Source organism: Gymnoscopelus braueri, assembly GCF_963280865.1.
Source record: "Gymnoscopelus braueri genome assembly, chromosome: 24".
Classification (NCBI taxonomy): domain Eukaryota; kingdom Metazoa; phylum Chordata; class Actinopteri; order Myctophiformes; family Myctophidae; genus Gymnoscopelus; species Gymnoscopelus braueri.
In genome coordinates, this window is record NC_137626.1 from 23835342 (window position 1) to 23851700 (window position 16359).

General features: G+C 41.2%; 1 protein-coding gene across 1 annotated transcript; it reads right to left on the reverse strand.

Moving 5' to 3' along the window:
* Window positions 1-1437: 1437 nt before the first annotated feature.
* On the reverse strand, window positions 1438-9085 carry LOC308080531 (putative ATP-dependent RNA helicase DDX4; the record flags this gene model as incomplete). The annotated part of the gene is made up of 18 exons (XM_080422427.1): window positions 1438-1518; window positions 1978-2079; window positions 2177-2447; window positions 2529-2628; window positions 2731-2876; window positions 2967-3133; window positions 3311-3440; window positions 3718-3872; window positions 5334-5486; window positions 5581-5750; window positions 5941-5976; window positions 6575-6628; window positions 6748-6798; window positions 6937-7044; window positions 7147-7167; window positions 8625-8675; window positions 8942-8975; window positions 9068-9085. 18 exons carry the CDS (start codon window positions 9083-9085, stop codon window positions 1438-1440), a joined length of 1848 nt encoding a protein of 615 aa, XP_080278553.1.
* Between the last annotated feature and the right edge of the window lie 7274 nt (window positions 9086-16359).

Here is a 16359-nt window from a genome sequence, read left to right on the forward strand (position 1 = left end):
GACATCGGTCCAGAGGGGTGGTGGTGGTTGCCGCTCCGGCCCAGGCCGCCCAGCCCAGTGGAAGTGTGGCGGGGTCTCAACTGCTTGCTCCAGCTTCAATCACCTGCAATGTCCGCAGAACCGAACATGAGTGGAGCTCAGCGCACCGCACCGCACCGCACACACAGTGTGGAGGCAGAGGCAGTTCTTCTCTCAACTGGCCACCGTCTGAATGTGACAGGTGCGCACACCGCTGCGCAGTGGCGTAAAGTACATTTACTCACGTACTGTACTTAAGTACAATTTTGAGGTATTTTTACTTTACTGCCGTTGTGGAGTGCAATTTCTACTCCACATCATCAAATATTGTACCTTTTACTCCACTACAATTATTTGAAAACTTCAGATGTCCATATTCCACTGTTTCCCAAACACTGGGTCGGACTCGGGACCCATGTTTGGGTCGCGGACCAGTTTTTAAATGGGTCACAACTTCCCCTTTTTCGTTGTTCAAAAGGAGAATTTCATGAATTTAACAAATCTAAGAAACTCCATAAATAAACAAAAAACTTTTAAGCAGTGAAAATGGCAGATCTACAAGCTCACAACACCGCGAAGCGACGCGTTGTGAGCTAGTAGATCTATTTTCACTAGGTCCCGGGCAAACGTCTAATTTCTCTTTAGGGTCACACACGGTTTGTGAACCACTGCCAAAGTCCACGACATTGTCCAAACAGTTGAGTAAAGACTATGTAATGTTTAATACGTGACAAATTCGGCTAACCGTTTTAATCTACCCTGCGCTCATTTCAGAGCACCATTATCATATCATTCCGATAGCTTATTGATAAAGACCAGTCAAATACATTTTTCATACGTTTTATTTTTTGCACCCAGGCTGAAATGCAGGATTCTCACAGAAAGCTCACACATTTCACGAAAGCGCCACTAGATGTCAGATGCCTAGATACTTTAGGTGGGTCACACTCACACCGTCTGTCTGTGTGACTTCACAAGTACAAAATATTAAGATTAATGTTAATCTAATGAAAACCCTCTTCCCCTCATCTTTTCAATATGTTGTCACGGTTTTCAATATTAAACTACATTCAAGGCATTTTTGCAACTGATATGTTTCCTCTTTCTGCCGTTTACACACATCTTGACTTCAGTGACAGTAACACATCCTACAATGCACCATTGCTGTCACAGCAGGCTTAACATTAAATACAAAATAAAATTATAACAGATAACAAAACTGAAAGTATTGTTTGTTTTAAGAACACAGGTTTTCAAACTAAAGTAGCCATGGCCTCATTCTAAATCGTATTCAAACAAATACAACAAACACAATGTAAAAGAAAAACGAAACAGCACACTTCATGCATTAAAACAACTGCATGCATTTAAGTTGACAAAATAAATGTTACAATAAAGGAAAGAAACTCTAGTGGCAATCTATTCCCACTCATCATCTCCATTCTGGGCAGCCGTTTGTGGCTGGCTGGCTGCAGAGTTGGCAGTGTTGAAAGCTCCCCCCTGAGGGCAAAAACAGAAGCCATGTTAGAACGTTGATTTCGTCAAACTTGTCCCCACGTAGGAAAAGCTCAAGTTTGCTTTGTTGCACTTTGCCATGTAGTAATAGATTTGAGGCATGATCCATCCAGTATCTGTACATAATGTCCTAAATTTCATGCTGTTCATGAACAGCATAAAGTCTGTACCACATCTGTCGGTTACGGTCCTGCCTTTTCTAGCTTACCCATCCATCATGAATCATACTCAGGCCACGTGTACATGACATTTGCAAATGTATATTCTCTCTATGTGCTTGATAAAACTCAGAACATGCTGTGTGATTACCATGCTATCATCTTGTTCTGCACTTGTGCTTGCTTACAGAGAGGTCTTTCCATTCAATTGAATGGCGAGCCACCATCTCACTACAGGATAGTTCATAGGATCACAGCAGAGGTCTCCTTAATTCACAACAATTACCTTCCTAGAGTCTGTGGAAGCAAACCCTCCTGGGTTGAAGCCTGTAGTTCCAGTGGCACCCATCGCTGAATCCTCAAGCCATGCAGGCACCTCCTGCTGAGCCTGTCAATCACAGTCAAACCAATGCGAAACATTAGGGCTGGTGCTGTGCTCTTTAAGGTATTGTCAGAGCAGTGTGTTGAGGAGTGAGGTCACCTACATTTGAGAGAATTTTAACCAGGGAGCGAGCCATTTGGTTGTCGTTCTCACGATCGTAGAAGGAAATGGCTTTCCCAGTGTTGCCACAACGACCGGTCCTCCCGATGCGGTGGACGTATTCGTCAATGACTTTGGGGAGGTCAAAGTTGACCACGTGCTGCACATCTGGTATATCCAGACCTCGTGCAGCCACAGAGGTGGCCACCAGGACAGGACATTTCCCAGAGCGGAAGTCATGTAGTGCCTGCTCTCGCTCACGCTGCTCACGGTCGCTGTCAAGATACAAGAGTTCAAATGCTGCTCTGTTTAAGCACATGCTGGCTATAAAAATGTTTTAGCAGGCTCCCACTTACCCATGGATACTAGTGGTAGCAACCTTCTCCTGGCACAGGAATGTGGCAATGAAATCAGCTTGTCTCTTTGTCTCCACAAACACCATTGTGCGCTCAGTTCCTGCATGAAATCAAAAAAGAAAGTCTTAAGATTTTCCCCCCTAACAGTTGTCATTGTTTCAAGCCTGTTCAGGTTGTTGATTAGTGAGGTTAGAGACGTTACCAGTGGTCTTGAGGACATCAAGCAGTTGATCTCTCTTTGAGAACTTTGTGACCTCAATCAGCTTCTGCTCCACATCACTGCAGGCTCCGCCCACCACACCCACAGCCAGGAACAAGTAGTCAGCCTTCAGGAAGTCAGCGGCCAGCCTGTAAAAAACATAACCATTCAGAGAAATGCATCAGTATTGAGGGGTTTCACATAAAGACAACCTGTAGAAGATGCGTAACGCAGTGCACCTTTGGATGTCCTCAGGGAAGGTGGCACTAAACATCAGGGTCTGACGCTCCTCTTTTGTTGGCATGCCAGGAGAGCCCACCAGCTTGCGCATGTCAGGTTCAAAGCCCATATCCAACATCCTGTCTGCTTCATCCAACACCAGATAACGGATCTTGCCGAGACCCACCTTGAGGGCACATCAGTTATTATAGCAAGATTAAACTTATGAAATGCAGCTGTTTAACTTGTCAGTAGAATATAGATACACAATGCATCTCAACTAATAGATTAAAGCTTTGAACTAAGAAACAGCTGGGAAGGTTCACTACACTCAAAACTGAATAACTGGTGAGGGCTTCATTACCTTCCCTCTTTGAATCACATCTAACAGCCTCCCTGGAGTCCCGCACAACACGTTGCATCCCCTCAGGATGTCTCTGATTTGGTGTCCAGTAGCGATTCCACCGTACACCACAACAGGACGCACACATGTCCTACACAGGTCAGACGAGACAAATGTGTCTATCAATATACTTTTACAGACACAAATTATTACTTTCCATGTGCTACAACACTAATGAGACAGCTGTATGATCTAAACTGATAAGCTATACATGTCACTTCCGCTTAATAGATAGTTAGAAACGCTGAGGACGGCCTACGTGCCAAGGCGCGTTTTTCTTGTTAAGACTCCTGAAACTTCATCTGAGCGTACAGATAATTTTTACCATGTGCTACTGCAGAACATGAAATTATTGTGACAATACAGACCCATGGGCAAACTTCCTAGCCTCCATGTAGATCTGATTGATCAGTTCTCTGGTTGGAGCAACGATCACCACCTCAGGTTCCTGCTGCTCACTGAACTGACTGGCAGCCACACCGTCTGCCATCAGCTGTTGGAGCATTGGCAGCAGGAAGGCAGCCTGTAGGGAGGAGACACATTACAATCAGGCAGGAAACTAAGCTCACCTCCAGTTCTGCTCTTGAGTAGTTTCGCGTAGCCACACTACTATTCCACTATTTCCGAATGCTATATACACACACAATAGTCTGGGACTACACTTCCCGAAAGCGGACAACGGAAGCAGTCATCCGTTTGTCATTTCCGTTCATGAAAATGCATTTTCTACATATCTTTACATTTTATTATTTCCATTTCTTGTAAGCAGCAATCCATATATGCTTCTGTTATTTTGATTTATATTAGGACAAATTTGCGTGACTGTAAGGACGAAACTGAAGCGGGAAGGAGGCGTCACAGCCGCTTTATCCTCTGATCATTTTCAGAGCTTCTGTGCTCCAGACTGTATGACGGAAGCGCTTGAAAATTGTGAGAGGCAACAGACAGAAAATATCGGAGAAGCGGAGAAGTCACACAGAATGCAGTCTATGCACTGTCACGGAGTCAAACTGGAACAGGAAGTCTAATGGAAAGCATTGTCGATGAGAGCCCGGTGGACAAGTTTATAGATACTATGTTTGAGTTTCTGATATTTCAGCAAAATTCTGATATTATAAGCAAAATACATATTGCACATTCAGATCTAGTTTTTTGATGTGCACACCATGTTAGAGAATATTATGTACCGATTTCCCAGATGTAAGAACCTATCATTTGACAAAGTTTGTAATAATTCAAAGTTGCTGTTTATTCATGTGTGTCCATCCCGCTCTCACTGACACCCATCGGCTCCAGTTTGCATCCCAGTGCGTAGGAACGTAATCTGCCCAATCAGAAACATACTGTGCTCTTTTGATACCTCAATAGTGCGCAATAGTCTCATTTTCCTTAACAGTTTGACAATGCTTGCAATCTTAGCCTTGCATATGCTTATCCACCTTACTAATTGACTTCAAACTTTTCGAGTTTGCCTCCCAGTGCCTAGAAACTACAGTTAAGTGACATTTCTGACCTCTACTTGTTCAATATACTCCTTGATGATCTTCAGAGGGAATGTAGAATCAGAATCAATCTTTATTGTCACATCACATTACAAGTAAGGTGGGTGAAATTATTGGTTGTGCAGGCTCATCATTGCAGTTGAAAAAGGATAGATAGTCATCTCATAGAGAGAGGAGAGGCATAAAGTGTATAATATGACTAATCTACATATACAATAATGTGAGTGACTGAGTGCATAAAAATAAAAAGTCATGAATGTGTTAATAAAAATGTCCCTTTAAACACATTTCAGTCTGTGCAGTGTCACCCGACTTAGTTTTTGTTCAGCAGCCTGATTGCTACTGGGTAAAAACTGTTTTAGTGTAATGTAGTGGTTTGTTAGACCACATAATGTACTCATAATCATAGATGTTCAATCCCTACAATGGACAATGTGTCCCGTCCTCAATCATTCCAGATAATGGCATCAGCTGAATCTCACCGTTTTGCCTGATCCAGTCTGGGCACAGGCCATGAGGTCTCTGCCCGCAGTGATAATGGGGATGCCATACTTCTGCACTGGAGTTGGCTTCACATAGCCGGACTTGCTTATGTTCCTTTTCAGGGACTCACAGAATTGTGCCTCCTCGAAAGTCTGAAGATGAAAACAAACAGGGTTTCATTGCGGTCTGAAAAAAACATCCATACTTATTGAACAGATGGTGAAAACTCTGCCAACAGATCCATACCATGATGGCCTTTGGTGGGTTGTTGCCACTAACATCCACCATGATCTGATCATACTTGTCAAAGTTAATGCCAGATTCGTAGTGGGAAAAAATGGATGCTTCATCCTCAGGGAGAGCTTCAGGAACATAGGTCACCCTCGGTCCTGGGGAAGGGGACGAGGTTAGACTGACTTTAAACAAAAGGCATAGAAAAGACAAGCTTTCAGTGTGTTCACAATAGAAACAATTACTTACTCTCTTCACCTCCATCTTCCGTGTCTCCTCTTGGACCTGTCACAGATGCACAGAATTATACCTGCAGCATGTTCCCCAAGTCCCAAGTTAAACACAAAAATGGAATCTGATTCACACCAATATTACCTTTAGAGAAGACTTCTTCATCTTTGCCACGGTACCCTGCAGTGTCACACAAGAAGGATCAGTTGACATTCACTCATGAACATGATTCAGTATTTCACTTTATAGTTATGTATCATGGTTCATTTACCTCCTCCAGAACCTTCTGTTCCTTCTTCTGCGCCACCTTAAAAGACAAGTGTCATTACACTTCAACCACTTATCAACTTTTTACATTTAATTCCTCAGCATAGAATTAGTTCAGGAATACACATTACTTTGCCTTTTCACTCAAATAAAAACATACGTTTGAAAGATTACAACTACATTCAGGTTTTACTATGAGGAAGGAAGGAGGAATATTGATTTGAGACTAAATGGTGCAGATGGAGATGACAGTTAGCAAACACGGCAGTTGACTGTCTGTTGCAGGCACAATGCACCGTGGTAAATGTACAGTAGGAAAAATCTTCGTGGTATGCTAAATGTGTACTTTGATGATCTTGTTTTCTAACACGTTCCATTTTAACCTTTTGGAATGCCAAAAGCTTGTTGTGGAGTTTACCAGAAAGAGCTCTGGAATATCACTTTAACAACCTTCAGAATTTCTAAGCACATTAGGAGGATTCAAGTTGGTGCTGTTTTAGTAATAGTGTACCTTGACGAAAGCCCCCCCCGCCTCCTCTTCCTCCGCGACCACCTCCTCCAAACCCTGAGGAGGAGACATTTTATTTTTTATCATTCACATACACAAAAAAAATTGCTATATCACATTCATAGTAAAACACTTATTTATGGACAATCATCAACCATTGCCAGTTCATCCATTACCTTCTCTGGATCCTCCATCATCCCCATCACTCCTACCTCCTCTGCTGCCCCCTGAGGTAACAATATTACTGTGTGAACTTTTAAGAACCACTGATTTCAATGGATGTCTTTTTTCTTTTACATAGATTTCATTAAAACGCTGCTTCAGTGTGAATTACACATAGAACTATCAGCCAAAGCCTGTCTCACCACGGCCTCCTCGTCCTCTGAAGCTTTGCTCTCCTCCTCCACTATTCCAGCTGCTGCCGCCGCCTCCTCCTCCTCCTCCTCCTCCTCCACTGTTCCAGCTGCTGCCCGCTTCATTTTAACAAATCAAAATACACAACTCAGACACTGTATAATATAAACACTAGTGCAATCAGTCTACTCCCATCCCCCCCAAAAAATACTGGTACTTACCATTCCCGTTCTCATCAGCTCCTGTAAAAAAGAAAAGGTTAAAATATCAACAGTTTGAGAATACTTAAACTATATGCATTTCGGGGTATGGGCTTCATGATATTGGAAAAGATCTTTACAGAATATCGCTACATTGGCACAATCCTCAATTTGATTACATCATTAGCATAGTATAGCATTAGTATAATTAAAGGGATATTTCACTTTCAAAAAAGCTTTTGGTCATTTTATCGTCTACTCAGGCTTTTGTGAGCCCCCCAGACCGTTTTTAAGTTGCTTGATTCAGTACTTAGATATTTGATATTCATTTTATCAGACACACCCCCTTTCTATACAAACCCATTATAACTTCAAACTCAATTTTAAACATGTTAGATTCATCAAAAACACCAGTCCTTAGTTCTGGTGACTCACCCTGCCCTCCTAATACGCGAGGGGGCCGTGTTTTTTCGATCTTTTTTTCATTTATTTTTAAAAAGAAATTTGGGAAAATGAAAAATTCAATACAATAGAAAAAAAAATGTAAAAAGTAATCGAAAAAACACACCCCCCCCTCACGTATTAGGAGGGCAGGGTGAGCCAGCAGAACCAAGGACGTCTAACAGGTTAAAAATGGAGTTTGAAGTTATAATGGGTTTGTTTAGGAAGGGGGCGTGTCTGATAAAATGATCAAATATCTAAATACTAAATCAAGCAACTTAAAAACGGTCTGGGGGGCTCACAAAAGCCTGAGTAGACGATAAAATGACCCAAAGTTTTTTTGAAGTGAAATATCCCTTTAAGTATTAGTGTGCTTAAGGGTTTTATGATTTTGAGTAGCAAAGATGTTGCTGAATATCCAAAGTAGAACTGCTGTGATTGGCTCTTTTATGTAATTGTCTGCTTGCGGAGCATTAAAATAGCCATGTATGCTTGATTTGTTACCAGATTATTGGCAAATGAAATTGATCCTTTATAGTAATATCAATTGTGTGCAAACCAAACGTTTTTTTTACCTGAAGAGAATTCAGTCTTAAATCCTCCTCCTCGTCCCCCCCGGCCTCTTCCTCCACGACCTGTAGATAACACATGCAACCTCCATTATGTAAATGACATCTACTGCTTAATGTTCATTCTTGTACATACAGGCGGAGATCACAAATGAATACGAATCAGGAGCAGATCCAACAGCACAGTGTGTTGCTTCTGAGAATTTTAACTGTTTGAAAGGATCACTCAGTGCCTCATAGTACCCCAGCCCAGTGTTGTCTGCATTCCGTTGTATGTGGGAATTTGCCCATTAGGACAGTGGGTCGACTGTTTTCACAATTTGGGACACCCATTTTGCATTTCACATTAAGTCAACTACCTAATGTCCCTTTATCAAAGTTTCACTTGAGCCCATTCAGGCAAATATCTATCTGCCACTAAATATCGGGTCCTGAACCAGTGGTGAAGAACAAATCTGAGGAATCACATTTCCCTTAACCAACACTTACCCCTTCTGTCATCTCCTCCTCCAAATCCTCCGTCGTCTTTCCAGGAGCTTCCTGGATACAAAAATAACTCCATTCAATCACCCATATGAACATTTAACTGGTACAAATGTAAATGGTTACCCCTACTGTTACATACATGAGGGTATTCCAATAGTCAGTTAGAAATATTCTACTTTATGACTAGATTAAAATAAGTCTACAATGGCATACCAGAGTAAAATCATGCGAGTTAATCAAACCCAGAGTATATTTGAACACTGTCATAGTTAATAGAACAGTCTGTGATTTTGCTGTGTAGTTGCTATGAGTAAACCCACCGCTGCTTGAAGCCTGGCCACCGGTGCTGGTTCCCTGTAAACATGAACACAAATTAAACCTGTTATGACTTCAACAGAGTCTGAATGTTTTAATCAAGGCAGTTCAGTCCTCTCCATTTAAGTTACCTCCTCCCACTCGTCCATGATTGTCAGCTGATTTTGGAAAAGATATACAGGTATATAGCCTGCAATTAAAGAAAACAAATTTAACACAAACACTAATTTATAGAGCAGTGGATATCAAACATTTATTTCAAGGATCCCCATTCTGATGGCTGCAGACCCGCATTTGAAATGTTTTTGTGCCAGGGACCCCGATAACACGATTTCTGTTTGATTAAATTGAGTACAGAATACTATGTAGATTAACAGTGGAGAGATTTGGGTAAATTTAAACCCAATAAAAATAATTGGTAAATTAAACCGTTTATAATTGTGCTGGAACCCTGGCCTGCACCAGACATGAGAATCATACTGGACCCAGAAACTACAGTGCAGTCAACTTCAATCTCAAGCAACATTAAACTAAGACACGACCTGGATTAGCAGTATAATGAAACTAAATATGAATACATATTTCACATCACTGTTGATCACAGTGATGGCTACAGATAGCTACAGTTTGAAGACAAGGACCTTGTACATAGGAGAGCTTAAGGGATATTTCACTTCAAAACATTTTTTAAAGTGAAATATATTTTATTTGAAGGTCCAATTATTCAATTTGACGTGTAGAAAGGTGCAGTCTCAACATACATTTCATAGAGATACAACTAGTCGTCACTTCTAGTTGGTCATTATTGTAATTGAGGATGGAGCAGTCACACTTGTGTAAGAAAAATGACAATCTAGCATTTTGAATGACAGAAAAATCCAAGAAATTCCATGAACTGAAAAGGAAAAAAAGTTTCAATAAGTAGTGAAAATAGCAGATCTTCAAGCTCCATTATGAGCTTGTAGATCTGCTATTTTCACTAGTCAGGGGAGACATGAAACTCTTTCGGGTCTCAAGCTAAAAAGCGTGGGAGCCAGTGCTCGTCTAGCCTACAACATTGGTGTGCCTTTGTCTTAAAACATACTTTAATGCAGTGGTTCTCAACCAGTGGTCCGGGGACCACCAGTGGTCCTTGAGGGGGTTCCCAGACAAATTAATAGTTAGCAACCAAATTGACCCTTGTGTGTCTGTAACTCTGAGAGTGTACAAATGGAATGGGTCCACTTGGTTCCATTTGTACACTCTCAAGAGTTAAATGAACACTGATGATGATACTAGTGTAGACTGGGACCAATAAGAAATCAAAATTGTTTAGTCCCTGGAATATCTTTTCAAATGGGGTCCCTGGGCTAACATGTGTCAGTTTGGGGGACACGAAAAAGGTTGAAAACCACTGCTTTAATGCATAACATAGGTTTAGTTTGTATTGTAGGCTAATGTTAACTGTATGTATCGCGTTGCGGCAGCCATTGTCTTCCACGCGGTAGCATCTACCACATCCAACCAATAAAGTTTTATACTTAAAAGTAAAACCTTTCTAAGAGTCAACTCCCACTAGAGCGGATTATATGATAGGCCTACTACATGTATTTCAAGTATTTCGACACCAAGTCACGCATATTGGGCATAAAATGAATAAATCGTGTTTGTTAGTTATCGTCTTGGCGTCCTTGCTGACCTTACCTTGTCGATGTTGAGATGCGAAGAGGGCTGATTGATGCACGTGTGTCAGTCAAGGGGGCGGGGTGTTAGTTATAGTGTCACCACCAGTGGTGGAAATTAAGTAACTAAGTACATGTACTTAAGTATTGTACTTTGAAGTACTTTTACTTTACTGGAGTACTTAATTTTTTTTTACAGTTTTACTTCCACCCCACTACATCTCAGAGTCAAATATTGTACTTTTTACTCCACTACAATTATTAGTTACTGGTTACTTTGTAGATTTAAGTACAGTAACCACTTCAGCCCTATTTAAACTTTGTCTATTTGAAAATAGCCAATGTACAAGCTTTCTATACATTTAAAAACGTGTTAAATGGGACATTCTGCATTATGGCTACTTTTACTTTTGGTTTGATGCCACTGTAGGCCTACATTTACTCAAGTACATTTTTAACGATATGATGGCCCTCAGCCTGTTGGTCGCGCCTTGATTGGTTAGATCGTCGCTTAGATCGTCGCCAGGCAACGCCGGGTGGTTTTAATTTAAAGTCTTTTTCATTTGTTCATATTCAGAGGTATTATCAAAACACAATTAGCTTTGTGTTTAGTAGTTAAATAGAATAAAAAACATTGTTGGGGGGAAAAGTCAATGTATTGGTAGAGATTGCCAGCCAGGTAACCAACTCGCCAATCGGCGAGACCCATCCCTCTTGGGTTGGGGATGTAGACCTAAGGCGAGGACCACCAAATTGATAAAAGAAAAACAATTATTTATTTATTTATCTATGATTTATACAGTTGTGCACCTGCAGGTCTTATCCACAGCACCGTCAGCACCCAATGTAGCTCAATGTGAAATACTCAACTTTGTTCCAGTATTAGTTTTTCACAATTGTTAAGCGAAAATTCGGCACAATTTTCACAACCTTAACTTCATGTACTAATCGCTCGACCCAATTTGGCACTACTTCACACTCCCTTATCTGCATTAGACTCTGACTTTCCTTCTTTACACATTACACTCATCACTAATAGTGATGAGTGTAAAGAAGGAAAGTCAGAGTCTAATGATAGTGATTCACTATCATTACATTATCACCTTGTTGTCCAAACACTACACACAATGTTCAGTTGTTGCACACACTTCTCACATAAAATCTCAAAGCATCAATCTACAACACACCTTGTTGTTCAAACACTACACACAATGTTCAGTTGTTGCACACACTTTTCACGTAAAATCTCAAAGCATCAACCTACAACACACAAATAGTCAAATCTCTAAACATTCAGGTCTGGTGAGCAATTTGCACCACCGGGCTGCTCCAGTGCGTGAGTGGTTCCAGGACCACCCACATTTTTCCGTTCTGTATCTTCCACCTTATTCTCCTTTCCTGAATCCCATTGAGGAGTTATTTTGAGCTTGGAGGTGGAAGGTATACACAGTATGAACGGAACCCACAGAGCCGGGTCCCACTGCTCCAGGCCATGGAGGAGGCTTGTGGCGACGTCACTGTTAGGGTGTGAATCTTCTGCTATCTCACGATTTGATTTGATTCGATTCCGATTCTTGGGGTCACAATTCTGATTCTTTCCCGATTTTTTCAAAACAAACTATTCTCGATTACAGTGAAATATGTTTTTTTTTTTCAATTCAAAATCGAAGAATGTCATTATACAAAAATCGTGAAAATCGATTGCAGCCCTATAGTCACTGTTGAGGCCTGTCAGGGCTTCATGCGCCACTCGAGGCGTTTCTTCCAACGCTGCTTGGACAGGGAGAACATTGCCTATGATGTGAATGAGGCCCTCTGGCCAGACATGAACCGGAGGCATGATGCCTAAATCATGTAGAGAAATAAAACATTTTTGGCTGCATATTTGTGTTTTGTTTTATGTTTGACTATGAAAAAAGTAGGCCTACATACACTGAGTCATTTTACAAAATAAATTGTCAATGTCATTCATATGGTGTGTTCCATTTCTATGATTGTGTTTTCAATTTTGCCCTGCAGTGTGCTGTAAATGTTTGGTAGTGTGCAGCACATGCTTATTGTGTGTACTGTAATGAATGGTATGTGTGTGTCATTTGAAAATATGGCTGTGTGTACCAAATGAAAACACGAGTTCCATTTTGTGAACAGTTAAAATATTTGATGGCAAAGAGTCATCTTGCAAAGGCAGTGTGGGGTTTAGCATTTTGTGTGTGAGGTTTTCAGTTTTGTGTGTGCAGTTTTGAGAAAGCCGTTATTGTTTTGAGAAACGTGTGTTAACAATTGTGAAAAACTGTAATAGTCAATCAGCACACCTTAAACTAGAGATAACTGATTATTAAACTCATCTGTTGTAGCGTTAGCTTGGAAGAAAAACCTGCAAACACAGAACTTTGAGTTCAATTACACTCAGGATGTTGCCGTGCAGAAGATATTTTCATCTAAGATCTGAGACTGAGAGTAGACCAAAGATTGCAATAAATGTGGTGAAACAAGTTAAATATATTGCATTGACTAGTGGGTTGAAGATCTCTTATTGCAGGTTTTGCAAATAAAATGGGCCATCACACCACACACACGCACACACACACACACACACACACACACACACACACACACACACAGAGCATCAAATTCTGGGCCCTGGGGACAAAGATTCCCTGTGGGCCCCCCAATGTTTTTTTTTTCTACACACACACACACACACACACACACACACACACACACACACACACACACACACACACACACACACACACACACACACACACACACACACACACACACACACACACACACACACACTTGTAGATCTGCTATTTTTCCTATTGTGGATTTGTTTCGTTTTGACCTAATGACATGCCCAGAATAGGGAGGCCTGAAAGCGTTTAAGAGTTGCAGTGTTGAATATAATTTGGATCTTAACCTGTCTCTTGAGCTCAGAAAACGGTCACTATTCCCCCACAAGATGGCAGTATTACCAAGGATAATGACATACAGTGTCTTTTAATCGTGGAGAAGGATGAAAGCTGCATTTTCAGTTTAGTAGACCTAGAGTGCAGTATAGTATCAGAGATGTGGAGTTACCTCACACAACAGAGTGAATCTTCTTACTGTATTACATTTCTTATCAAATTTTATTTTAAAAAATAATAATTTTGGGAAGTAGGCAATCCACTCCCCTTTTTTTTTGTATTATTATAAGCGATTTTAGTAGTATTATCCTGCCAGTGCACTGGTCTCTAGCTTCTGAGCTGGTCTCTGGGCACTGCTCAGTGCTCAGTGGCTACCCACTGCTCCTAATGTGGGTTTAAACGCAGAGGATTAATCCCTCCACAGGGACCAATACAAAATAGTTATTCTACAATTTAGTGACCATCTATTAGAACTCTTCCATTCCATTCAACAGAAACAGTCCTGCTTGTGTTTGAAAAACACAAGTGAAGTGAGAGTCCCCTGTTCAGCTGAACTTACAAGCATGACATTAAGATTCCCATCCATTCAGCCTGACATATCCCCCCCCCCCCCCCCCCCCCACCACCACCACCACCACCACCACCACCACCCCCCACCTCCACTACCACTCCAATACTGACCGCTGGTTCCTCAAAATGTATGTGAACTGAATAGCAACTCTCAGAGAGAGGGCAAATGTTCCTCAAAGTCTTGACGCTCTACAGTTCCTAGGAGAATTGCAATAGACAGCCCAAGGTCTACTCAAGTCTCAGTAGTGATGGAATGTGTTGCCTATTTATTCACAAAGATGGCCATTAATCCTCACTGGCAGTGCAGGTGAAACGGCACTGCAAGAGTAGCATGCCAGCCAGCCAGCCTGCTCCACTGAATGAATTCACACTCTGTAATAGGTAGGAATGCTGAAGGATCTAATTGACTTGAAAGGAGTTTTGTGCTTGTGAGTATTTACATGGGCAGAAAAGCTACTTGACCTTGATCACATCAAGACTGAGGCAGACTCTTTTAATGCATTTTTTTAACGAAGACAAAGTCCGGCTTAGTCGCTGTTTTTTCAATTTATTTTATTTGTTGTAAAGAACTTTCTTTCTCTGAGCACGTACAGGAAATTCCTTTCACTTCAAGTAGCTAACAGAAAAATAGAAATATATTGTGCCTCACCTCCCCCTTGAGAGGTTGGAAAAGCTCAAAAGGAAATAAAAAAGACTGCAATTTGCAGCCGGGGCTTCAATTCACCTCCCCTGCTGGACAAAAATACCAGAGCGCACTTTTCAGGTGATTAGACTTTGAAGTTAGCAATAGCTACCTTCCCTAGCCAACTCCCCCCATTCCAACTCCTAACTTTAACTTGCTCCTTTGTAGTCACCTGAGTGATGGAGGAAGTAAATGGAAGGCTTTCCAAGTCACTCAAGGACAGAAAACAAGCACTCCTTCCTCTGCTGCGTCCAGCATCTGAACCCTTTGAGCTCAGAATAGAGCTCTCCTTAGGTTTCCTAACCTGTCATTAAGGAGTCTCTTGAGACATTGTCTTGGATGAGCTAAAACACTGTGGTCCCCTGGCATGGATTCTACTTATAGAACAATTTTTCAACTGACAAAAAAGTTCAAAGTGAGGCTGTAAGACTTTTATAAATAAATAAATGCTGCATTTCCATAGCGCCTTTATCCAAAGCGCTTTACAATGTTACATTCAACCATTTGCACACATTCACACACCGACGATGAAAGTAACCTTGCAAGGCACCAACCTGCTCATCAGGAGCAATTAGGGTTAGTTAGTCTTGCTCAAGGACAATTCAAAATGAAGCCAGCCCAGAAGTAGCTGGCATTCGAACCGGGAACCTTCCGGTTCCAAGGTGAACTTCCTGAGGCACTTTATGTATAGCAGCACTCACTGAAACCAAAGCTTGACATGGATTAAGACAATATGACATAGCAGGAGTGGTTAAAAGTACACCTTTTTGCACTTATTTATAGCACTAATCCTAGTACTGTAAATATTCTGTGTAGCTGTACATTTGCCAGTCCTACAGGGTCAAATATTTCCAAATAGTTGAATCTGCTTGCAACAAAGCATGACTGTGTGTTGCAATAGGTCTCACGTATTCAAATATTTTCATGGAACTTGTAGAGAATGATCAGTGGGTTGAACAGACAGGTCACTTTCAGTTTGAAAAGGTGAAAGTCACAGTCAAGGTCAACATCGAGAATGGATGGTTGGATTTCCAGGAAACTTGGTAGGAATGATCAGTAGGCTGAGCCGATGATATGATTAACTTTCGGTTTGAAAAGGTTGAGGTTGCAATTGAGAGACGCAGAACAAAAGATATGTATGCAGAGGTTTGTACCCTCAGGTGCACTTGTTTCATTATGGTTTATTTTAATCTGCCATATACAGAAGGACAATACATTAGTTGGCAGAATGCTTTTCTTTCTACTGTGCAATGAAATAGAAACATAGATGCCTAACATACAGAAATCTGAAAAGATAACGCTCCTACTGGTTTCATTATCACGCTTTCTTCTCTTGTGGCCTTAGGGTCACCACTGTGATTAATTTGGTGGTATGATGACACAGTGTAAAAAGTCACACTCACTTAAACAAGCAGCCCTGTCTGGTTCCCTCTGGCCATCATTAAAACCTGTCTGTCATAGTTGGACGTCAAGGTGCAGAGAGCTCACCCAGACTAGTATGCCCTAATGAGCGGAGCAAAGGGACACCTTTGTGATTGATTCGCACGTCCTCTTTGACTCTAACAAAGATGTGAAAGTGCAGGATTATTTTTATCCAT